Below are 25,519 nucleotides of genomic sequence, written 5' to 3'. Positions count from 1 at the left end.
ACCTGATCATTCCTTTATTGGAAGGGGTATGCACTGTTGCACTCTACAAGCCTGTGCGCCTAAAGAGATTTCAAGTTGAAGATTCAGTTGGCTTTCTTTGAAGATGTAATGGCCCTGAATGAAGCCACGGGAACGGCAGTTATGCCAGCGCCAATAGAGTTGGATGATGCGGGCAGCGTGGAGCAAACGGCAGTAGCGAAGGCGTATGCGCCACATGCGGACCCAGGATTGCAGCTTGACCACTGCCCATTCTTGGCGTACATAGAAATCTAGGGCCAGTTTCCTCTTTTTCTCCAGCAGCTTCACCAGCATCTGCTTCCACCAGCGCTGAATGATACATGCTCTGAGTGCCGCGTGCAGCAGCGTACGGCGTACCAGGGTGCCCCGCCACCACGCCTGGATGAACATGGCTGCTTCCTCTTCCCTGGTGATCTTTTTTTGGGGGCCTTGAAAGATAAAATGCGACACTTCAGAAACTCATGCATTTGAGCCCTAGGGTGTGCCAGGAAGAATCCCTGGTTTCTAATGACAGCCATCCCTTTCTCTGATATCCAGCAGAGCCATTTTGGGAAACAGCTGGACCCAGGAGACCAAGTAGGTGTCCTGCATCTGCCACTGTCTTGATGGACATGGACACACCATCTTCACCCTCTGAATCTAAGAGTCTCATCTGCACTTGCAATGTCACCCAGTTTTGCATGGACCTGGTTGGCCAGTCTAGAGCAAGAACACCATGATCTGGAGGTGAAAGAGATTCAAGTTTTACCTGGACCTGACCATTTACCAAAGATCCATGTCTCTTGCCTCAGACCCCTCCCATCTGCGGGAGAAGCAGCATCTTTTCTCCCCCTGCCCTCTCACTTCTGACTTCAGGTTACACCCACAACCTACTGTCTCCCATATACCTCACCAAAGTGTTAAACGGGTCATCTGACTTATACAGTTTGTTAAGAGCGTAAACACCAGTTAACACATTCATCAGTAAAAAGATACACATGCACACACACACTTGTAGACCCAATCTTCCTGTAGCTCTACCTTTGCATTCCCCAAACACCAAAACAAGTCCCCACCTTGTAGCTCCCAACCTTATGTAATCTGAGTTCATACTCTTTGCCCACCTCCTTGGCACAATCCATACATCTTGGCCAGACCCACATCTCAACCTAAGGAGGTAATGGGGGAAAAGGATAGCCGAGGAGGAGCCAATCCACGTTCATTCTAACTCTGTGTATGGTGACTATTCATCTCAGTTTGCCTGGCACACTGGGTTTATGTCTGCATGTCCTGGAGTAATGTTGATAAGTGCCCCCTCTCACTCACGGAAGCATCTCTCTTTAGATAATTTACATGGTCACAGAGTTTTGGGGTATTCCACCAGACCCCAAGGGTCAGAGATGTCACAAGTCAAGGCTCTTCCCAACATAGTAGAACCTGGAACCATCTACCCATGGAGGAGTGGGGAGGGTAGTAGCAGTGGTGTAGGCAGGATTGTCAGGGAATTCCCCCATCTTCCTTTTGCTCCTTCAAGCTCTGTTCTACCAATGTGACTTCATCATCTTTGACAATAACTTGGAAAATTTGCTGTCCTGTAGTCAGAGTTTAGAGAGAAAAACATTGGAGAAAGTAAGCGTGCTCTCCCCATCACTAGGTTCCAAATCAACCACACAGCTTCCTGGCCTTTCTGAGGACCTGAATAGGCATGAAAAGGAGGTGGGGGAGTCCCATCCAGACGTATCTATGGGAGATTTACTGCCCTCCCAGAGAGCTTGGGTACATCTGACTATCTCTTATAAAACATTAAATCCCTATGACTTGTGCTGGATGGTCAAATCCCACTCAGGTCTTCATTTTATTAATTTACCCATGGTTAGGGGCAAGATGGTACCATCACTCTCAGGTCTGGTCTTCTCCAGCCACACACTGGCAGCAGAAGTGGAGGAAGAGTGAGAGATATGATGTCATAAGGGCCACTATGACTCAGGCACCAGGATGGTTTCCAGCAGTTGAACCCCTTTCTAAGAATAACCTGAAGACCTGCCCTTTCTTTCTTACCAGAATGGTCAGAGTTCTGGATACAAAGAACAACACCCCAAATATGAACTCACTGACACAAAAGTGTATAGTGATACTCATTAAAGCCTGGCTAGCATTTATTACATGGATTTCAGATCATTTAAACAATGATAGTCCAAATAACAGAATAAGTGTGTGCTATGTACTGATATAGAAAGGTTATATAGATATAGAAAGATTAGCAATCATCAAATCAAGATGAACTCAATATAAATACATATTTATACACATGTGTCATAAAAGCATTATTTTTTAAAGGGGGTGAAGATAGGAAGATATAGAAAAAATTAGCAATAATCATCTCTGATGGAGAACCCAGAATTGGGAGAACAGAATAGACTCCCTCATTGTGGCTAAACCTCTTATGTCTGGCCTAAATCTCGGTCATCTAGTTATCAGGCTTTTGGGAGAGCAGGACCCATACAGACCAGAAAATTCATGAAGTCCCCAGGACCAGCCAGCGTCTTCATCTCAGTGTCAAAGGAGCATCAAGTACTCTTCTGTCTTCCTCTTCCCCTGAGAGCCCCAAGGTCACAGCCAGGAGGGACAACCACTCTACAAGAAGTGCCCCACTGGACTCCAGTGCCTGCGCCTGGACTCTGAAGACCCATGTAGTCATTGTGAGGACCTCGTTCCTTCTCAGGGTCATAGCCCCAGAGATCACTGAAAAGTACACTTGCAATGTGTAGAGTACATATGGGGAGACAGTGTGGGATCTAGAAGGATGTAGAGAAGACCCACACTCTTTTCCCCCATCCTCTACCACCCTTTCTAGATTTCCCTCACCTTTGACAGCATTTCTCCTGGTCTAGGCAATTTGACTAGAGGGAGAAAATACCCAGCCCCTCATCCCTGAGGTGTCTGATTCTCTATTTGTGATACTTCTCAGGCCATGATTGTGTTCATCTACCATCACACCAGGGCAGCAAAGCACCAACAGATCTTCCAGTGAATCACCCAAGCAGTATCCATAGTCTTCCCTGCCTACACAGTGTGGCAGCAGCCCCCTCGCCTTCTCCTGATGAGTAGTGTTAATTACCCCTGCCAGTATGGTGACTCCTTTCCTTACCTGATTGTCTCTTGGCAAAGGATTCTGAAGGGACTGAGTCTCAGCCATAGCTTTAAGTTTAATGGGACTCTTACTATGACCCTCGATGACTGCTTTCCTCCCTAGAAACTAGAACCTCCAATCGAATGGAGCCTGCAAAGACACAAAGCCCAGATTCCCACAAGTATGACTGGAAGGGGTGCTCACAGATGTACTACCAATGCCACATTGATTCTGAGACATTAATTCTGAGATATATACATTCTACCCATTAGGGACCCAACACTATGTAATGTGCACTGATCAAGGGCTTTGGTTAGCAAACCATGCATGTAGGTTAAATCCAACCCACTGCCTGTTTTTGTTTGTTTATGTATTTGAGAGAGAGTGAGAGAGCGAGAGCATGAGTGGGCTGAGGGGCAGAGGCAGAAGCAGACTCCGCTGACCAGGGAGCCCAGTATGGGACTTGATCCTGAGATTCCAGGATTGTGACCTGAGCCGAAGGCAGATGCTTAACCGACTGAGCCACCCAGGTGCCCCCCTCCCACTGCCTGTTTTTATACATCCTGCAAAGAATGGTTTTTACATTTTTCAGTGGTTGAAAAAATTAAGGAATAAAAAAGCTCCTGACACATGGAAATTACATGAATTCAAATTTCAGTGTCCATAAATAAAATTATATTGGAACACAGCCATGCTTATTTGTTTAAATGTTGTCTATACCTTTTTACATTTACACTGCAATGACAGATTTGAGTAGTTGTGACAGGGACAGTATGTGGCCTTTCCATCACTTCCCACTGCACCTCAACACACAACAAATTGCAGTAGTGCTGTTATAACCAGAGTTTAGTGCCACCCATATCACTGTGCTTTGATTTACTTTTATTAAATCACCATACATACATATCCATCATGTCAAACAAGAGAGGAGGCGGAAAGTAGACTGTAAATGTCACATCTTTAAGACAATAGCAAAGCATTACAGCCGTGCTAAAGGAAGACTGAGCAATCCACAATTCTCCTAACTCACAAGAAAACAATGATCATAAAATTAAGAAATTTTATTTATTTTATTTATTTTTTTTAAAGATTTTATTTATTTATTTGACAGAGAGAGATCACAAGTAGGTAGAGAGGCAGGCAGAGAGAGAGGAGGAAGCAGGCTCCCTGCTGAGCAGAGAGCCCGATGCGATGCGGGACTCCATCCCAGAACCCTCAGATCATGACCCGAGCCGAAGGCAGCAGCTTAACCCACTGAGCCACCCAGGCGCCCAAAATTAAGAAATTTTAAATGGAGTATCTAATCACAGCAGAATTTCTTTACAAAAATAAAAAATGAAAACAAGGCTGCAAACAACATTAGTTTGCAGATTGCTTGTTTGTTAGCCAAACAAGAAAAGGTGTTTATTAGTGGTGAGCTAATTAGATCATACTTAATTGCAGCAGCTGGAAAAAAATGTGACAAAAATAAACTTAACACTATTAACCTTTCGATGAAACTAACTGCTGCTAGAGTTCAAGACACTAAGAACAAAACCAATAGTCAATTTAAGACAAGGCAAATGATATCAAGTGGCTCATGGCTCCTTAATGAGTTGGCAGATGGTACCAACACAGCTCAGCTGTTGTTCATTGAAGGGGTGACTGCCAGGTTGGAAAGGGCCTGAAGAATTCATCTTTATGAATGATGTATTTGCATGAAAAAAATACAGTTGAGAATATTTGTTGAAGGAATTGAAAAAAACACTAATTCAATACCACGTGAAGTAGAATCTGCTAGGATGTGATAAAACTATAATGTGGTGAAAATATGAGTGAAGAAAGCAAAAAAAGGTTTAGTTGGACAAATTTACAAAGTTTATGAAAATATAAAGGGCTTAACAGCATTTTGTTACTCATTATTTTATTCACCAATAGGTACTTTATGGAAAATATTTTAGTCTATTGTGTTGCTGAAGCAGTAATGTCAATGATTAAGCTTCACTTGCCCTTGAATTAACGATCATCAGTTCTGTAAATTTTCTTCAGAAACGAGAGTGGAGTAATCTGACTTACCAAGCACACAACAGACCCATGGATTAACACAGCAGTAGCAGCAGCTACATAACACTTGCTAACTTGGAGCTTGGTCTGTTGGGTCCATATATTGCCACGTCTCTGCCTCCATGACCAGAACCCATCGTTCCAGTACTAGAGTGAGTCATTTTGTCTCCTTCACTGTTTAATGCCTTTTCTATGACAGATGTTCCCTGGTAGCCATACAAAAATTTTCACTATGTGCACATTCCCATACGTCCAGCTATCTGCTTCCTGCCCAGACTTCCTTGTCTCCAATGTTCCAGTCTTTCTATTGTCAGGAAATTGACCAGTGCTGAAAAGTCCATATATAGTCTATCTCAGGCCACTTCTCTTGCCACACAAAGTGGATGTACAACCTGAAACTCTGCCTACTGAGAGGACTTTCCCTCACCACCTACTGTCTTTCAAGGCTGCCCTTGAATAAGGTTGTAGCTCAACTGTTATTTTGGAATGACATATACATACTAAGCTTAACAAGCTATAAATCAGGCTCAGATGTTTTCCTTATTTCAGCTGGTCCCAAGGGGCTCCTTATAACCTCACATGAGTATGAGCTGAGAGGGGTTGGTTGGGCTAGCTGCCCATGTAGTTTGCTCCTTCAGTTTCCCATTTTCTGTCATCATTGCTATCTATGAGGTTAAGGAGAAATGTCCCATGTCTTCAGACTCCAGGGTTCAGGGGAATTTGAGAATTCAAGATTTGGGGGGCCATCAACCCAAATGATCTCATCCCTTGTGTCGGGGTTCTATTCTTTCTCCTGCCCTGATCTTGGCACCCTATCTTGATGGAGAATTTAATCTTCCTAAGAGGTTGACCACTCTAATATTTAAATCCTGGGCCTGGACCTCAGCTTTTTCAGTCCTTTCATTACAGATGAGAGGTTCTTTATATGCCATCAAGAAGGCCCCCTGGTTTGTACACTTACCTTTTAATTGCCTGTTACTTGTTTTCAGCCTTCTGTTATCTTTTCTGGAGCTTCACAGAGCCTAGAAATAGCCAACCAATCCTGTATAGCTAATTCCTCCATACTTGCTTTTCTTTTTAAATTCATTTTAGAAGATTTTATTTTTTTAAGTAATCTGTACACTCATTGTGGAGCTCAGACTCACAACAACAAGATCAAGAGTCACACCCTCCATCACCTGAGTCAGTCAGCAGCCCCAGTTCCTCCGTACTTTCCAAATGCCTGCTGTGTCACACCAGCTAGTGCATATCCTGCTTCCTATATATGATCCTATTCACGTTTGAAAGTGTTACCATTTAAATTAACACACAGTGCCCGGGGCAATCTGTGCTGCAGTTCCCACTGATATCTGGGTATTTCTCACAGAAAAATCTTGTTTGTAACAATAAATTTTACTGAGACACCTGGGTGGCTCAGTCAGTTAAGTGGTTGCCTTCAGCTCAGGTCATGATCTCAGGGTCCTGGAATTGAGCCCCGCATCAGGCTCTCTACTCCGTGGGGGTCTGTTTCTCCCTCTTACTTTGCTCCTCTCTGCCAGCTCTTGTGCTCTGTCGTTCTCAAGTAAATAAATAAAATCCTTAAGGAAAAACAAAAACAAAAACAAAAAAACAAGGTTGCCTGGGTGGCTCAGTCAGTTAAGCATCTGCCTTCAGCTCAGGTCATGATACCAGGGTCCTGGGATTGAGCCCAGCATTGGGTTCCCTACTTAGCGGGGAGCCTGCTTCTTCTCCCTCTCTTTGCCACTCCCCCTGCTTGTGCTCTCTCTGACAAATAACTAAATAAAATCTTAGGAAAAAAACAATAGGGGTACCTGGGTCGCTCAGTGGGTTAAAGCCTCTGCCTTCGGCTCAGGTCATTATCCCAGGGTCCTGGGATCGAGCCCCGCATCGGGCTCTTTCCTCGGTGGGGAGCCTGCTTCCCTTCCTCTCTCTCTGCCTGCTTGTGATCTCTCTCTATCAAATAAATAATAAAACAACAAATGAAATCTTTAAAATAAAAAAATTAAAAAGAAAAGAAAAAAACAATAAATTTTACTGATATCTGTGCTCATCACTACCTCTTACGTCATTCTCCTAGACTCGTTTTTCTTTATCATGGAGCTCATTTCCCAGAAGTACTTTCAGAGACTTTCAATGTAGACTTTTTTTTTTTTTTAAGTAGGCTCCATGTCCAGCATGGAGGCCAAAACAGGGCTTGAACTCATAACCCTAAGGTCAAGAGTCAGACGCTTAACCAACTTAGGCACCCAGGAGCTCCCGATGTAAACTTTGAATTAATAAAAACGTCTTCCATTTTGCCCTTACACTTGAATGCTGTTCTGGTGGTATATCATTCAATGCTTATTATATTTCTTTTCTTTCAGAGCTTTGAGGATGTCACTCCACTTTCTTTTCATACCCAGGCTTGCTGCTGAGAAGGCTGATGTCATTCTTTTTTTTTTTTTTTTAAGATTTTATTTATTTATTTGACAGAGATCACAAGTAGCAGAAAGGCAGGCAAGAGAGAGAGAGGGAAACAGGCTCCCCGCTGAGCAGAGAGCCTGATGTGGGGCTCGATCCCATGACCCTGGGAGACCATGACCTGAGCGGAAGGCAGAAACTTAAACCCACTGAGCCACCCAGGCGCCCCTGGGCTGATGTCATTCTGAAGTTTATTCCTTAGTGGGTAGTTTGTGGATTTTGTTTTCCTCTTCAAGTGTTTACATATATTATCTTCATCAGTTACGAGATTGTGCTGTGGCTTGTTTTGAGCTCCATCTCTTTTCCTTCACGTTTTTTAGGGCAATTGAATCTCTTGAATGAGTTCTGGGAAACTGACAAATACCTTAAAGGTTCCTACTCTTTTTTTTTTAAGATTTTATTTATTATTTATTTATTTATCAAAGAGAGAGAGAGAAATGGTGAATGAGAGAAAGAGAGCAAGCACAAGCAGAGGAAGTCACAGGCAGAGGGAGAAGCAGGCTCCCTGTTGAGCAGGGAACCCAATGCAGGACTCAAGCCCAGGACCCTGGGATCATGACCTGAGCCGAAGGCAGACACTTAACCAACTGAGCCACCCAGGCATCCCAAAGATTTCTACTCTTCATCTCTGTGCTTCCTTTTTTCAGAAACATTAACTCAACGATGACTAGAACTTCTAGATGGGTGTTCCATTTTTAAATTTACCTTTTTTTAACCTTTTCATTTCTCTGCATCTTTCCCTTTTCTGCTACTCTTCAAGAGGAGCTCTTTTGTCAAAGTTTCTACTCATTAACTTTGGTTTTGTCCATTCTGCTATTCATCCCATCTATCAAGTTAGAATTTTAACACTGTTCCTTTCTAAGATCCATAAATAGCTCCTTTTAATAATGGTTTGTTATTTTATGGCTGAGATGTCTCCTTCCATCCACTGAGTATATTAATTTCACTTATTTAAGTTGCCTTCTTAGTCTTTTCCCTTGACCATTGTGTTTCTCATTGTTGAGTGTACGGATGCTTTTTTGTGCGGTTGGTTTACTCCAAAGTTTGGTGATTCTTGGTTAGATGTTCACCCTTTTTTTGCAATTTTCTCGTTGCCTGTTGATGATTGACATGTCCATGGATTGCAGGGAGATATGGGGTAGGATCTCATAGTGAATGATCTCCTGGGCAGGAGTATTGCTGTGCAAGGGTGTCACATGGCATCAGGCCTCGCCACACCTCCTCAGACCAACACAGCTCCTCCGTGGAGAATAGCCCTCTCTTGCCAAACAGGCTCAGCTAGAGTTGGCTATTCCTCCTAAGGTTATATCTCTACTAGCCCCCATGGTAGCCAACAGTCCCTGCTGCCTCCTGAACCAGCTGCTTCCAAGCTTGGAGGGACTGCATGGCCACTCTCTTCTTTTGTAGAAGATCTTTTTTTAGAGCTTTGATATATTTTCTTTCAGTGTTTTCACATCTACCTTGTGTCCTTTAAGTAGTCCACATGGTTTCTATCCATTTAAGTTCCCTTCCTAAATTCTTAGGTACTATTAGAAATATTTTGGGGGCACCTGGGTGGCTCAATCATTAAGCCTCTGCCTTCAGCTCAGGACACGATCCCAGGGTCCTGGGAGTGAGCCTTGCATTAGGCTCCCTGCTCAGCGGGAAGCCTGCTTCTCCCTCTGCTGCTCTCCCTGCTTATGTTTCTTCTCTCACTGTGTCTTTCTCTGTCAAAAAAATAAATAAAATCTTTTTTTAAAAAAACATATTTAAAATAAATATATTTTTTGTATTATTCCTTTGAATTTATACCAAGAAGATCTGAGCCTGTGTTCAAACATTTTGATCCATTTTCTCATGGACATTTTTTTTTTTTTCAGTTTTCTTTATGGTCATGTTTCCTTAAGGTTTGAGGTAAAAATGTTCAAGCAGATTTTAGTAATTGACTGACAGGTTTTTTTTTAATATTTTATTTATTTATTTGACAGAGAGAGATCACAAGCAGGCAGAGAGGCAGGCAGAGAGAGAGAGAAGGAAGCAGGCTCCCCGCTGAGCAGAGAGCCCGATGCGGGGCTCGATTCTAGGACCCTGAGATCATGACCCGAGCTGAAGGCAGTGGCTTAACCCACTGAGCCACCCAGGCGCCCCTGACAGTTTTCTTCTGCAGATAGTTTATCTCTATTTTTAAATGGAAATTTTAGTTTCCTCTTGGCCTTTCCTTCATTTTCTTCTCATCCCTTCCTGAACAATTCAGTCTGAAAGTTATTAGACTGGTCAGTGCAACATAGGTATAACAGGGCAAGAGATACTGTGACAAAGGACAGGGCATGGATCCCAAGAAGGAGAAGAAGATGTTGGAATCAGAGGGCTTCCCAGTTTGGAACTCGGGCAAGGTGGAGAAGAGTCTGCACATGCGGGTTCAAGGTCATGGCAGTAGTGAGTATTATACCATGGGCAGGATGAGCATTCTTAGTGGTGTAGGAGGACAAAACTTGAGCACAACAATGAGGATATCTGTGCAGAGGGTGTCCTGACATTTTATGTCAGCCCATGTTGTGTGAGAAGGGCATTCACACAGGACAGCAACTAATGTAGGATACATGAAGAGGGTAATGGCCTCTCAGGGTGTCAGAGCTCAAGCAGGGTGAGGACAATGTCTGCAGAGCCAGCAGCAGTCACAGATGATTGGTTATATACAGGGGAGATCAGATAAGAAAATTTATTAAGGGAGCAACTGGGTGGCTCAGTCAGTTGAGTGTCTGCCTTTGACACAGGTCATGATCCCAGGGTTCTGGGATCCTGCATCAGGCTCCTTGCTCAGTGGGAAGCCTGCTTCTCCCCCTCCCTCTGCCTGCCACTTCCCCTGCTTGTGCTCTCCCTCTGTCAAATAAATAGATGGAATCTTTGAAAAAAATTTCTTAAGTATGGTGCTGGCATAAAAACAGACACATAGATCAAAGAAACAGAATAGAGAACCCAGAAATGGATTCTCAACAAAGGAGGAAAGAATATCCGATGGAAAAAAGACAGCCTCTTTAACAAATGGTGTTGGGAAAATTGGACAGCTCCATGCAGAAGAATGAAACTGGACCATTTCCTTATACCACACACAAAAATAAACTCAAAATGGATGGAAGACTTCAATGTGAGACAGGGATCTATCAAAGTCCTAGAGGAGAACATAGGCAGCAACCTCTTCGACCTTGGCTGCAGCAACTTCTTGCTAGATGTGTTCCAGAGGCAAGGGAAACAAAAGCAAAAATGAACTATTGGAACTTCATCAGGCTAAAAAGCTATTGCACAGCAAAGGAAACAATCAACAAAACTAAAAGGCAGGGGCACCTGGGTGGCTCAGTCAGTTAAGTCAGTGAAGTGTCTGCCTTCAGCTCAGGTGGTGATCTTGAGGTCCTGGGATCGAGCCCATATTGGACTCCCTACTCAGTGAGGAGTCTGCTTCTCCCTCTCTCTCTGCCCTTCCCCACTGATGCTTGTGCTCTCTCTCCCTCAAATAAATAAATAAAATCTTTAAAAAAAACCCTAAAAGACAACCTATGGATTGGGAGAAGATATCTGCAAATGACATGTCAGATAAAGGACTAGTATCCAAAAATCTATAGAGAATTTATCAAACCCAACACTCAAAAGCAAAAAATCCAGTCAAGAAATGGGAAGAAGACATGAATAGACATTTCTCCAAGGAAGACATACAAATGGCTACCAGATGCATGAAAAAGTGCTCAACATCCCTCAGCATCAGAGAAATACAAATGAAAGCCACAATGAGATACCACCTCACACCAGTTATGGCTAAAATTAACAAGTCAGGAAAAAACAGATGTTGGTGAGGATGTGGAGAGAAGGGAACCGTCTTACACTATTGGTGGGAATGCAAACTGGTACAGCCACTCTGGAAAACAGTATGGAGTTTCTTCAAAAAGTTGAAAATAGAGCTACTCTAAAACCCAGGAATTGCACTAGTAGATATTTACCCAAAGGATACAAACCTAGTGATTTGAAGAGACCCATGGACCCCAATGTTTACAACAGCAATGTCCACAATAGCCAAAGTATGGAAAGAGCCAGATGTCCATTGACAGATGAATGGATAAAGAAGATATGGTACACACACACACACCCACACACACACGAGTGGAATAATACTCAGCCATCAAAAAGAATGAAATCTTGCCATTTGCAATGATGCAAATGGAACTAAAGGGTATTATGCTAAGTGAAATAAGTCAGAGAAAGACAAATACCATATGATTTCATTCACATATGGAATTTAAGAAACAAAACAGATGAACATAGGGGAAGAGCAAGGAAAAATAAGGTGAAGACAGAGGAGACAAACCATAAGAGATATTGAACTCTAAGAAACAAACTTGAAAGTTGTTGGAGGGGAGATAGGTGGGGGATGGGGTAACTGGATGTTGGGCATTAAGGAGGGCACTTGATGTAATGAGCGCTGGGTGTTACATGCAACTGATGAATCACTAAATTCCACCCCTAAAACTAATAATGTCCTATATGTCAACTAAATTGAGTTAAAATAAAAAATTTTTAAATATAAAATAAAGTAAAAATAAAAGAAAATGTATTAAGTAAAATGGGAACCAGGTATATTAATCTTGGAAACAGGAGGTAGAAATATAGAAAGGAGAAAACTAGAAGGAACTCTTTGATTTGATTTGATTTGATTTTTTTAAAGATTTTATTTGACAGGGAGAGAGAGATCACAAGTAGGCAGAGCTGCATGCAAAGAGAGAGGGGGAAGCAGGCCCCCTGCTGAGCAGAGAGCCTGATGCGGGGCTCGATCCTGCGCTGAAGGCAGAGGCTTAACCCACTGAGCCACCCAGGTACCCCAAACTCTTTTAGATTGGGATTAGAGATGTCAGTGTGAACTCATATGTTTCAATATAGATAAATGGTACAGATGATGGCAATGCATGTTGTGTGGGTGCACAAACATATTCCCTATCTCTGTTCACTGAGAGGCCTGGGGCTGGCAGCACCCCAGTAATGATGAGCATACTTCGCTGTGCTCTCTTGGGCCACTCCACTGTATCTCCAAATTTGGTGTTTTTCCCTGGCTGCCAGTTTTTAAGGTGAGTGTGACCCCTTTCCTTCTTTTGTTGCTGATGCTGGATTTTTATGGCCCTTGACATTTGAACTGAAAGATGAGAATCAACCCCACTTTACAGTGGGGCACAGAGAGGTAAAATGACATGTCCCCAGCCACACAGCAGTGAGTGATGGAGCAAGGGATCAGACCTATCAGACCTATGCCAGTTTGACTCCCAAGTCCTTGCTCTTTACTCTGAGATACTGAACACAGAAATCCTTCAAAGAGTGAGGGACCAGGACCTGTGTGAAACACAGGAGTAGGACATGGAGGGACAGAGCAGGAAATCAGAGCTCATGCTCCAGTGAAAGACAGAGAGCGCTGGAACTTGAGACCTCCAGGCAGTGTCTCAGAACCTCTGTGAGCTGAAGGACTAGTCAGGGCAGATTAGATGGAGCAGAACCAAACACAGGGCTTCTGAGCTTGTAGTCTTGTTGGAGAATAACCTGAGAGTCCAGGACCCTGTGTGTCTATAGGAAACCACAGGATAGCAGTGCCCAGATGGGCAGAGTGACAGCCTAAGCTTCTTTTAGTGGGCCCTTTATCATCACCTAGGCCCCAATTCCACCCCAGGTGGCAACGTTTTGTAGGAAGTGACTGTCGGAGGCCCCAGCTCCAGCAGCCTCTGCTTAGACTGACCTGGAGAGAGGGTGAGACAGACATGGCCAGTCCTTCTCAACTCTGGATCTGTGACCTGACACTCACTAGAGGGTTGGGCTAGCAGTGGAGTGCCTTCTTTCCTATCTCCACCCCAATGGAACCTCCCACACTCACCAGATCTGAAGGGGAATGCATCCTAGCCTCCATTCAGGGTAAAGGACAGAGGTAAAAGTGGGAACAGGGACTGGGGCTATGCACAGTCCAGTTTGGGTCTCAGATTCTGACTTGGAGGCTATGTATGAGGATACAGTCACCAGTTGGGTAGGGAGCTGTTTAAGGCAGACAGGGAGCTGTTGAAGGAGGCCATTGAGGGGACATGGCTGCCCATTGACTTGCAAGCTGGACCCAGGCAACTGATGGTTCCTGCCTCCTTCCTTGTCCTTGCAATGTGCATGCCACCCACCATCCCACAGTGAGAGCCATTTTCAAGGACACAATCTTGAGAGAACCATGTGGTTTTGAGAACATCTGGACAATATATGTGACTGAAACCTGTTAAGGCCTCTATGTAAATTTTGAAGATCCGGACAGGCAGTGGGCTCCTGGGTGACTCCATCGGTTGAGAATCTGACTCTCGGCTTTAGCTCAGATCATGATTTCGTGGGTTGTGGGATCGAGACCCAAGTTAGGCTCCGTGCTCAGCAGGGAGTCTGCTTAAAGAGTTTCTCCCTCTTCCCCTCCCCCACTCCCTTTCTCTAAAATAAATGAATACATCTTTAAAAAAAAAAAAGATTTTAGCAAGTGAGACCTACTCACCTTGCAGCCACCCAAGACAAGCTTCATATGCAAGTTCACTTGCTTATTAAACCTGCTACCTGCCAATCTAGAATGGCCTGCTTCCTCCATCTGTCTCTCCTTGCCCTCTGTGTATGGGGGCCAGTTTATGAACCAATGGGAGCCAGGATCACGAAGTCTGGGAGAATAACCTGAGAGTCCAGGACCCTGTGTGTCTATAGGAAACCACAGGATAGCAGTGCCCAGATGGGCAGAGTGACAGCCTAAGCTTCTTTTAGTGGGCCCTTTATCATCACCTAGGCCCCAATTCCACCCCAGGTGGCATGAATTTCAGTCATGGGGGTAAGAGAGCAAGCCCCGAACAACTAGACCTAGGTGGGTGAATTCTTGACAAATGTGCTGCCATTGCCATCACTAACCACCACCCTCCAGACCTCCCTTACATGCAACTTTGGGGAGGGGCACCATTTACCTGAAGGATGTTCGAGTTGGCCAACGTGGCAGATTTGTTCCACCAACTCTTCTAATTATGGAAGACCTTGCAAATTAATCACAGTCTACTCAGTCTGGAAAGAGTTTCAGAATCCTTCCCTAGAATCCTCAGACAACTCCTGCCCATTCCTCCACGCTAGCATATGAGATGCTAAGTATCTGCTATCATTTTCCCTGACCTCCTGGAACTTGTCAAAGAGAAAGGCTGGGGGAAGACCACTTCACTGTTTTATTGGGAGGGGAATACACTCTGACACAATGCAAGGCCCTGAGCCCAGCAAGATCTCTAGCTCGAGATGCAGATGGTTGGCTGTGACTCTGTAATGGCCCTTGATGAAACCCCGAGAAGCACAGGAGTGGCACCTCCAGTAGGCCTGGATGATGCGGGCAGCATTGAGCAACCGGCAATAGCGCCTACGGATACGCCACATGCGAACCCAGGACTGCAGCTTGACCGCTGCCCACTCCTTCCGTGTAAAGTTCTCTAGCGCTGCTCGCCGCCTCTTCTCCATCATACTTGTCAGGATTTGCTTCCACCAGCGCTGAATGATCAATGCTCTCAGTACTGCATGCAGCAGTGTCCGGCGTACCAGGGTGCCCCGCCACCAGGCCTGGATCTTTATGACTTCTAGATTACTGGTAGAGGGCTTATCTTCTTGTTCTGGGAGCTTGCGAGAAAAAAGAAGGGACATTCAGAGAACGTCCCCCACCCACTTGAGTCTTGGGCATGTCAGAAGGGGACCCTGATTCCCTATCAACAATAAGTCCTTCTTCTGGAGCTTAGTAGCACTGGACAGGCACTAGCTGGAACCAGAAAACCAGGTAGGTGTCCTATCTCTACCGCTCTCTTGTTAATGGACATGGACACATGGTGATCTCTGAATCTCAAAGTCCTGCTCTATAAAATGGGGGTATGTCTGCCCTGTCTACCCGGTTTTATATGGATCAAGTTGGTCAGCCTAAGGTCAGACTAGGACAAGACCTATGGGTCAAAGAGTTACATATTCCACTTGAATGTGACCAACTAATCAGGACCCATGATCCTTCCCTTCAGACCCCACCCACCTGCTAGAGAAGTAGTATCCTTTGCTAATCCTGCCTTTTCATCCTTGATTCCAGCTCCAAATCACATCCAGCTCTCTTCCTCTATCATGTTATAGTATTAAGTCCACCCCCATAAAGTTCTACCTCGTATCTCTTTCCCATCCTTATTTCTCTTGACTTTCACGTTTTAAGTCTTCATTAACAAGCAAACATATGTGCATAAGCTCAAATAAACACACACATACACCCATGCACTGTTGATTAAGCCCAGCTTCCCGTATGTTGACCATTCTGTTCCACAAACACAGCCCTTATATTCCCAGCCCCAGCCCTGTGTGGCCTTGGGGGAGGGGCTCTTACTTGTTTATCTCCATTATTAGCACCAACCTCTTCCTCTGTCTTGGTGTCTTTATTTGTATCTACATCTTCATCCTGAAAAAAAAAAAATGAGGAAAGAGAACAAACAAAATGAGTTTATTCCTGTTCTTAGCTCTGGATCATGCAAAAAACACTAGCCTCAAGCACTAGGACACAAGGACCAGAGGCATCCAATCAGGTTTCCTCCTACCTCCACCTTCTCTGAGGTCAGTGATTCTGGGGATAAACCAGTCGGTTCCTCTTTCTTCTGAGGCTCATCTTGAGTTTGTTCATTAATTTGTTCAGGCTTCTCCTCCTCCTGAAATCAGCAGTTAGGGAAAAGGCAAGAGTGAAGTTGCCTTCCCTCCCTGTCTGTTCAGTATCCCACACATCCCCAGCTTCTGGGGCTTTCTGGAGTGTTCATATGCCAGGGGATCCCCTCATCTTAATTAAGAGATCTATGGGAACATCTCTAAAAAGACTGGTTCCTGTGTCTCTCACTTACTCACCATTGGTTCCACTTGGATTGGGTTTAGATGGTTCAAATCCCCTCAGGTCTGTGTTCCTCTAGCCATGGATGGGTAGATATAGTGGAGAGAGAGACCTATGATGTCATAAGGGCAGTTATGACTCAGGCACAAGAATGGCTCCCAATAGTTGAGTTCCCTCCAAGGAAAAGACAAAAGTGCTATCCATTCTTTTCTGCTGGAAATGGCCAAAGCCCCTAATATGAAAGCAAGAACCAGAAATACAGGCCCATCGATGTAAAGGTGTATAAACATAACCAGTCATTGGTAATATCCCCAACTGTTAAAATTGAGAATCAATTTATATAATATCCCTGATTGTTGGGGCACCTGTATGGCTCAGTGGGTTAAAGCCTCTGCCTTCAGCTTGGATTATGATCCTGGGGTCCTGGGATCGAGCCCTGCGTCAGGCTCTCTGCTCAGCAGGGAGCCTGCTTCCTCCTCTCTCTCTCTCTGCCTGCCTCTCTGCCTACTTGTGATCTCTGTATGTCAAATAAATAAAATAAAAAATATTTAAACATAATAATATCCCCAATTGTTAAAATTGAGGATTGATTTAATGGTTAATAATATGCAGAGAATACTAACAAATTATAACTGTAAAAAAAATAATTTAGGGGCACCTGGCTGGCTCTGTAAGTAGAGCATGTAGCTCTTGATCTCAGGATCATGAGTTTAAGCTCCATTTGGGGCATAGAACTTACTTATGAGTAAATTTAAAAATCAAAATTTAAAAAAGAATAATGAATTTGATCTATAGGTACCTATGATAAAGTGTACCTAAGATATATTTATAAGTAAAAAAGTTGAAGATCATTATGATCCCATTTATGTAAATAAAACCATCAAGATACATAATTATACATCTATATTGTAAATGCATATAAAGGGGAAGAAGGGTATATACACCAAATTGCTACCAATGATTATCTTGGAAGAGTTGAATTGCTGATCCATCCATACAATGCTCAGGGAACTCTATGAGGCTCCCAGGACCAGCTGAGGCCCCCATTTCAGACTACAGTGGGCTCAAGTGTTCTCCTATCTTCTGCCCCTGAAGGACTGAAGGCCATATCTTATGGGTGAGGAACAGCCACTACAGAAGTTCTTAGCTTTGTTCTTGTTTCTGAATGGAAAAGACACTTGACATGACCCTAGACACTAGGTGGGACCCTCTCTACCCCAGGATGCTCCTGTTTTCTGAAAACCCACCTGGGTAATTTGAGTAGCGACTTTGAGAGTCACAGCCCCAGGTGTCACTGAGAGTGCATTTGCCACACCTTCCAGAACACTGAGATAAGTCTCATGACTGAGGAGTGGGAAAGGGCTAAGAGAATAGCAGGTAGGGTTCAAAATGTATCAAAGGAACATGGGTCATCTAACCAGACTCCATCAGGAAGCCAGCCCACAAGCCACTGAGGATACCTCACGGACAGATTCCCCAACTGGCATATGGACATCCCTAGTACTCCATGTCAATCACTCATATACTCCTTTATTTATGGCTAGCTCCCTGTGTAGGCCCCTGAGGGTAGCAAGTAGGAACCTTTGCAGATGGCTAGTGAGTATGCATAGAAAGCCAGATGACTCTGTGAAACTGAGAAAGAACACAAATTGAGCATTCAGCATTGCCCCGGGGGAAGCAAACAGGAGGCTATCAGAATCCAGCCTGGCTTTGCAAGATTGAGAGAAGACATACGATCTAAGAAGTGTGGAACAGGTGTATATATAGAAAAACTCCAAGAAAGCTTCAAAATTCTAGCAGGGCTGACAGAGAAAATGGTAGAAAGCTTATTTAAAGAAATAGTAGCTGAACACCTGAAACGAATGTAAATTGTATGCCAACTATACTTCAATAATTTTAAAAAGGAAGAAAGAATAGCTGAGAATATACGAACATGGGAAGACATTTGGCCATCCAGTTCATTCAATCCAAATTCAATCCAAAGAAATTTTGTCAAAGACATATTGTAGTAAAACTGTCTAAAATCAAAGATAAAGACTTTTAGGGGTGCCTGGGTGGCTCAGTCAGTTGGCATCTGCCTTCAGCTTGGGTCATGATCCCTGGGATCAAGCCCCACACTGGCTCCCTGCTCCTCGGGGAGCTTGTTTCTCCTTCTCCCCACTCATGCTCTCTGTCACTATTTCTGTCTGTCTCTCAAATAAATAAATAAATAAAATCTTAAAAAAAAAAGACTTTTGGAAGAAACAAGAGCAAAATTTTGTTACAAACAAGGGAATCCCCATAAGGTTATCAGTGGATTTCTCAGCAGAACAGGCTGTGAGAAAATGATGTATTCAAAGGGATGATATATTCAGAGTGCTGAAAGAAAAAACAGCCAACCAAGATTAAAGAAGTCCTTTAGAAATGAAGATGAGAAAAAGACTTTCCCAGATAAAAAGCTGAGAGTTCATCTCTCTCACCACTAGAAATGCCTTATAAGAAATTCCAAAAGAAGTTCTTCAAGCTGAAGTTAAAGGAGGCTAATTAATAATAGAAATATATGAGAATATAAAGCATACTGGTAAAGGTAAGTATATAATCAAATTCAGAATACTCTAATATTGTAATCTGGTGGTGTGTTAATCACTTAACTCTAGTACAAAGATTAAAGGACAAAAGTATTAAAAATCACTATAGTGAGGCACCTGGGTTGCTCACTCTGTTGAGTGTCAGACTCTTGGTTTCAGCTTAGGTAATGATCTCGTTTGTGGTGAGATAGAGCCCCACACTGGGCTCTGTGCTCAGCAGGGAGTCTGTTTGGAGATTCCCTCTGCCCCTCTCCCCACTTGTGCACATCCTTTTTCTCTTCCTAAAATAGTAGATAATTTTTTAAAAATTACTATATCTACAATAACTTGTCAGTGGATACACAATATAAAGAGATATAAATTATGACATCAAAAAAATTGGGGAGGAAGAGTAAAAGGGTAGTTTGTGTATGCAATTGAAGTTATCAACTTAAAATAGACTATAAGATGTTTTATGTAAGCCTCATGGTAGCCACAAGGCAGAAACCTATAGTAAATACACAAAGGGATAAAAAAAGAAATCAGGGGCGCCTGGGTGGCTCAGTGGATTAAAGCCTCTGCCTTCAGCTCAGGTCATGATCTCAGGATCCTCGGATCAAGCACTGCATTGGGCTCTCTGCTCGGCAGGGAGCCTGCTTCCTCCTCTCTCTCTGCCTGCCTCTCCGCCTATTTGTGATCTCTGTCTGTCAAATAAATTTTAAAAATTAAATAAAAATATTTTAAAAAAAAAGAAATCAAAGCATACAACTGTAGGGGCGCTTGTCTGGCTAAGTCGGGAGAATGTGGGACTCTTTGGGTTGTAAGTTTGAGTCCCACATCGAGTATAGAGATTAATTTAAAATATATATATTTTTTAAAGATATTATTTATTTATTCATCAGAGAAAGAGAGTACAAGCCGGGAGAGTGGCAGGCAGAGCAGGCAGAGGGAGAAGCAGGTTCCCACTGAGCAAGGAGCCCAGCACAGGACTTGATCCCTGGGATCATGACCCAAGCCAAGGGCAGATGCTTAACTGACTGAGCCACACAGGCATCCCTAAAAAAAAATCTTAAAAAAAAAAAAATCATACCAACTATGGAAAAACATCCAAAATATCAAAGAAAGACAGCAAGAGAAGAAAGGAATAAAAAGAACTACAAAAGAGCCAGAATATAATTAATAAGATGGCATTAGTAAATTCTTACCTATGAGTAAGTACTTTAAATGTAAATGGATTAAATTCTCCAATCAAAATACATAGAGTGACTAAATGAACAAAAAGAATGACCCAAGTATATGCTTTAATAGTGACTCACTTCAACTTTAAGGATACACATAAGCTAAAAGTGATGGAGTGGAAAAAGATATTCCATGCAAATGGAACCAAAAGACAGCAGGGGTACACACTTAGACAAAATAGACTTACATTATCTGATTTCAAGACTTACTGTCTTTGGGCACCTGGGTGGCTCAGTGGGTTAAAGCCTCTATCTTTGACTCAGGTCATGATCTCGGGGTCCTCGGATCGAGCCCCGCATCAGGCTTTCTGCTCAGTGGGGCGCCTGCTCCCCCGCCTCTCTCTCTGACTGCCTCTCTGCCTGCTTGTGATCTCTCTCTGTCAAATAAATAGGTTAAATCTTTAAAAAGAAGAAAAAAAAAGACTTTCTCTCTTGAAAGACTATAAAGTTACAGTAATCAAGACAATGTGGTTTTAGTGTAAGAAGAGACAACAGATCAATGAAACAGAATAAAGAAGCCAGAAATAGATAAACATTCACACAGGTATTGATTTTTTTAATGTCAAGATAATTCAGTGCAGAAAGGAAATGGATCTTCAGTTTGGGGGTGGTAGGAATCTTGACACTTATCTAAAATTATAGACAACACACACCCACACAGGATGGATCACAGACCTAAACAAAAACTAAAGCTAAAACGGTAAAGCTTATAGAAGAAAACCCATGGGAATTATTTTGTGACCTTGAAGTTGACAAAAATCTCTTAGGGCAGAGAAAAACACTAAGTATAAAAATTTGATAGGATGGACTTCATCCAAATTAAAACTGTTCATGAAAAGACAACATTTTTGAAAGTCAGCTGGGGTGCTCACTTTAGCAGCACATACACTAAAACTGGAATATTACAGAAAAGATTAGCATGGCCCCTTTACAAGCATGACACACAAATATGTGAAATGTTCCATATTTTTCCAGCATGGTGATCATAGTCAACAATACTGTACAGCGTGTTTGAAAGTTGCTAAGAGAGTAAATCTTAAAAGTTCTCTTAAGAAGAGGCCCCTGGGTGGCCCAGTCAGTTAAGCATCTGACTGGCTCAGGTGATGATCTCTGGGCCCTGGAATTGAGCCCGGTGTCAGGCTCCATATTCAGTGGGGAGTCTGCTTGTTCCTCTCCCTCTGCCCTCCCCCATTTGTTCTCCCTCAAAAGAATAAATAAAATCTTGAAAAAAATTATGTTAATAAGAAAAAAAGCTATAACTATGCAATGATAGATATTGTGATAAACATTTTGGAGTATATACAAATATCGAATCATTATGTTGTACACCTGTAACTAATATAATCTTGTATGTCAATTATACCTCAATTTTTTAAAAAGTCAAAGACTAAAAAAAAAAGTCACAAATTGGGGAAAAGAACACACACACACACATGGAGAGAGAGAGAATGTATATATTGTGTACATATATAAATGGCATGTGCATATATATATATAAACAAATGCGTATATACAACATGTGTATATGTATATATTTGACAAAGATCTCATATCCAGGATAGAAGATCTTCTGCAACTTGAGAATAGAGATAAGCAACCCAATTGGCAAAAGACTTAAATCAAAACTTCATAGAAGAAGATATACTTCTGGCTGATTCAGTCAGTAAAGCATGTGACTTTTTTTTTTAACATTTTATTTATTTATTTGACAGACAGAGATCACAAGTAGGCAGAGAGGCAGGCAGAGAGAGAGGGGGAAGCAGGCTCACTGCTGAGCAGAGAGTGATGCTGGGCTTGATCCCAGGATGCTGGGATCATGATCGGAGCTGGAGGCAGAGGCATTAACCCACTGAGCCACCCAGGTGCCCCGAGGATGTTACTCTTGATCTTGGAGTTGTGAGTTTGATCTTCACATTGGGTGTAGATTAAAAATAAAAATCTTTCAGGGCACCTGGGTGGCTCAGTCAGTTGAACATCCGACTCTTGATTTCAGCTCGGGGTATAATCTCAGGGTTGTGAGATCAACCCCCACATCAGGCCCCACACTGGGCATGGAGCCTACTTAAGATTCTCTCTCTGAGGGGCGCCTGGGTGGCTCAGTGGTTTGGGCTGCTGCCTTTGGCTCGGGTCATGATCTCAGGGTCCTGGGATGGAGCCCCGCATCGGGCTTTCTGCTCCGCAGGAAGCCTGCTTCCCTCTTTCTCTCTCTCTCTCTCTGCCTGCCTCTCTGCCTACTTGTGATCTCTGTCAAATAAATAAATAAAATCTTTAAAAAAAAAAAAAAGATTCTCTCTCCTCTCTCTCTGCCCCACTCCTACCCACACACACACACACACACACATGAACAGTTTCTCAACATCATTATTGATTAAGGAAAAGCAAAACTTAAATCACAATGGGATATCACTACTTATTAAAAAAAAACTGTTAAATTAAAAAAAAATTTTAGACTGTTGGTGGGAATGCAAGCTGGTGCAGCCACTCTGGAAAACAATATGGAGGTTCCTCAAAGAGTTTAAAATAGAGCTACATGAGGCACCTGGGTGGTGTATCTCCCTGATATGAGGAATTTTAGAGACAAGGTGGGGGGGGTTATGGGGTGTAGAGAGGGTAGAGAGGGAAAAAATGAAACAAGATGAGATCGGAGGGAGACAAACCATAAAAGACCCTTAATCTCATGAAAAAAACTGAGGGTTGCTGGTGGGTGGGGGGTAGGGAGAGGGTGGTTGGGTTATGGACATTGGGGAGGGTATGTGCTATGGTGAGTGCTGTGAAGTATGTAAACCTGATGATTCACAGACCTATACCCCTGGGGCAAATAATACATTATATGTTAATAAAAAAATTTTTTTTAGAAATTGAGAACCAAACATTGGTAAAGTGGAACAACCAATTTGGAAATTAATTTGGCTGCTCCTGATAAAATTAAGCATACACCTACACCTACTCTGTGACTCAGCAATTCCATTCCTAGATATTTACTTAAGAGAAATGAAGATGTATGTTCACAAAAAGACTTGTACAGGAATGCTCATAGCATTAAATTCATAACAATTAAATACTGGAGACAAGTCAAATGTCTATACACAGAAGCATGGATAAATAAATATTATGAGTTTACTCATAAAATACTATTAAGCCATAAAAAGCAAAGGACTAATGATAGATACAAACAATGACACTGACAAATCTTACAGACATCATGTTGGGGGGGAAAGGCCCCCCTTTGTATACATTAATTCCATATATGAAGTTTTTTAACATGCAAAACTAATAATACATAGTGATAGAAATTGAATTGTGGTTGCCCCTGGGAATTGGGATGGATTAGAAAGAAGGAATTTTCTGGGGGTGATAGAAGTGTCTTCTATCTTGTTGAGGTATGGATTTATGGGATATATGGATTTGTCAAGGTTCATTTATTTTTTTTAAGATTTTATTTATTTATTTGACAGACAGAGATCACAAGTAGGCAGAGAGGCAGGCAGAGAGAGAGGAAGGGAAGCAGGCTCCCTGCTGAGCAGAGAGCCCAGTGAGGGGCTCGATCCCAGGACCCTGAGATCATGACCTGAGCCGAACGCAGAGGCTTAACCCACTGAGCCACCCAAGTGCCCCTCAAGACTCATTTAACTGAACATTTAAAATTTCTTCATTTCATTATACATAAATTATACCTTGATTTTTTTAGATGAAGTTAAAATAAAACCATTTTCAGAAAAACAAGAGTTCAGAGAACAAAATTGCTAGCAGATTCACACTATAAGAAATGCTAAAGAAAGATCCCAAATGGAAGCCTGCATCGGCAGGTAGAAACAACAGTCCAGAAGTAGTAATGTTGGGGTGCCTGGGTGGTTCAGTGGGTTGGAGACTCTGCTTTCAGCTCAGGTCATGATCTCAGGGTCCTGGGATCGAGTCCCGAATAGGGGTCTTGCTCAGCAGGGAGCCTGCTCCCCCCACCCCGCCCGCCTGCCTCTCTGCCTACTTGTGATCTCTCTGTCAAATATAAATAAAATCTTAAAAAAAAAAAAGAAGTAGTCATGTTGGATAAACAGAAAAGACCATCTTTTTTTTAAAAAAACACTTTTTATTTTAATTCCAGTATAGTTAATATACAGTGTTATGTTAGTTTCAGGTATACAATATAGTCATTCAACAATTTTATACATTGGTCAGCGCTCATCACAAGAAGTACATTCCTTAATCCCCTTCATGTTCCCATCATTCCACCCACCTCCCCTCTAGTAACCACCAGTTTGTTCTCCATAGTTAAGAGTTTATTTCTTGGTTTGTCTCCTTCTCTTTTTTCCCCCCTTTGTTCGTTTTGTTTCTTATATGCCACATGTGAGTGAAATCACGTGGTATTGTCTTTCTCTGACATTTCACTTAGCATTATACTCTCTAGATCCATCCGTGCTGTTGTAAATGGCAAGATTTCATGCTTTTAAGGCTGAATAATATTCCTGTGTGTGTGACATCTTTTTTTTTTTTTAAGATTTATTTATTTATATGAGAGAGAGCATGAGTGGGAGGGTCAGAGGGAGAGGGAGAGAAAATCTCAAGCAGACTGCATGCTGAGCCTGGAGCCCGATGCAGGGCTTGATCTCAGGACACTGAAATCACAACTTATGCTGAAACCGAGAGTCAGATGCTTACCCAACTGTGCCACCCAGCGCCCCACATCTTCCTTATTTATTCCTCTACTGGTGGACACTTAGGCTGCTTCCATAATTTGGTTATTGCAAATAATGCTGCAATAAACATAGGCGTACACATATCCTTCAAAATGTTTTTGTATTTAAAAATTTTGTATTAAAAATTATTTACTTAAATCCAATTTAGTTAACATATACTATCTTATCAGTTTTAGGGGTTGGATTTAGTAATTCGTTAGTTGCATGTAACACCCAGTGCTCATTATATCAAATGCCTTTCTTATTGCCCACCACCCAATTACCTTTTCTCCCCACCCACCGCCCCTCCAACAACCTTCAGTTTGTTTCCTAGAGTTCAGCACCTCTTATGGTTTGTCTCCTTCTCTGTCTTCATCTTATTTTATTTTTCTTTCCCTTCCCCTATGTTCAGCTCTTTTGTTTCTTAAATTCCACATATGAGTGAAATCAATGGTATTTGTTTTTCTCTGACTGACTTATTTAGTTTAGCATAATACCCTCTAGTTTCATCCATGTTGTTGCAAATGCAAGATTTAGTTCTTTTTGATGGC

The 25,519-nt window shown here is 42.6% G+C and overlaps 2 protein-coding genes and 1 non-coding gene across 3 annotated transcripts; 1 reads left to right on the top strand and 2 right to left on the bottom strand.

The window, feature by feature from the left end:
* LOC101685210 (IQ domain-containing protein F5) lies at positions 1–1,941 on the bottom strand. The gene is made up of 2 exons (XM_004780099.2): positions 1,865–1,941; positions 1–446 (listed from the first exon to the last, which is right to left on the bottom strand). The coding sequence occupies exons 1-2, from the start codon at positions 1,866–1,868 to the stop codon at positions 7–9; spliced, it is 444 nt and encodes a 147-aa protein (XP_004780156.1). The 5' UTR covers positions 1,869–1,941; the 3' UTR covers positions 1–6.
* Positions 1,942–14,833: 12,892 nt separating this feature from the next.
* LOC101684918 (IQ domain-containing protein F1) lies at positions 14,834–16,623 on the bottom strand. The gene is made up of 4 exons (XM_004780098.1): positions 16,532–16,623; positions 16,234–16,341; positions 16,026–16,097; positions 14,834–15,289 (listed from the first exon to the last, which is right to left on the bottom strand). Exons 1-4 carry the CDS (start codon positions 16,532–16,534, stop codon positions 14,843–14,845), a joined length of 630 nt encoding a protein of 209 aa, XP_004780155.1. The 5' UTR covers positions 16,535–16,623; the 3' UTR covers positions 14,834–14,842.
* Positions 16,624–21,162: 4,539 nt separating this feature from the next.
* LOC123394484 lies at positions 21,163–21,269 on the top strand. The gene has a single exon (XR_006609260.1). It is a non-coding gene; the product is annotated as a U6 spliceosomal RNA (small nuclear RNA).
* Positions 21,270–25,519: the final 4,250 nt, after the last annotated feature.

The sequence above is a fragment of the Mustela putorius genome, unplaced genomic scaffold (genome assembly GCF_011764305.1).
Source record: "Mustela putorius furo isolate JIRA1106 unplaced genomic scaffold, ASM1176430v1.1 tig00000095_pilon_pilon_pilon, whole genome shotgun sequence".
In the NCBI taxonomy this organism is placed as follows: Eukaryota; Metazoa; Chordata; class Mammalia; order Carnivora; family Mustelidae; genus Mustela; species Mustela putorius.
The sequence above is the reverse complement of the archived record's forward strand: the minus strand, read 5'-3'. Positions and strand labels throughout refer to the sequence as shown.

Excerpts from the sequence above, each read along its gene's own strand:
- LOC101684918 (XM_004780098.1), bottom strand. Across the intron at positions 16,098-16,233 it reads TGACCTCAGAGAAGGTGGAG|GATGAAGATGTAGATACAAA; the intron begins GTAGGAGGAAAC and ends TTTTTTTTTCAG. Across the intron at positions 15,290-16,025 it reads CTAATAATGGAGATAAACAA|CTCCCAGAACAAGAAGATAA; the intron begins GTAAGAGCCCCT and ends TTTTCTCGCAAG.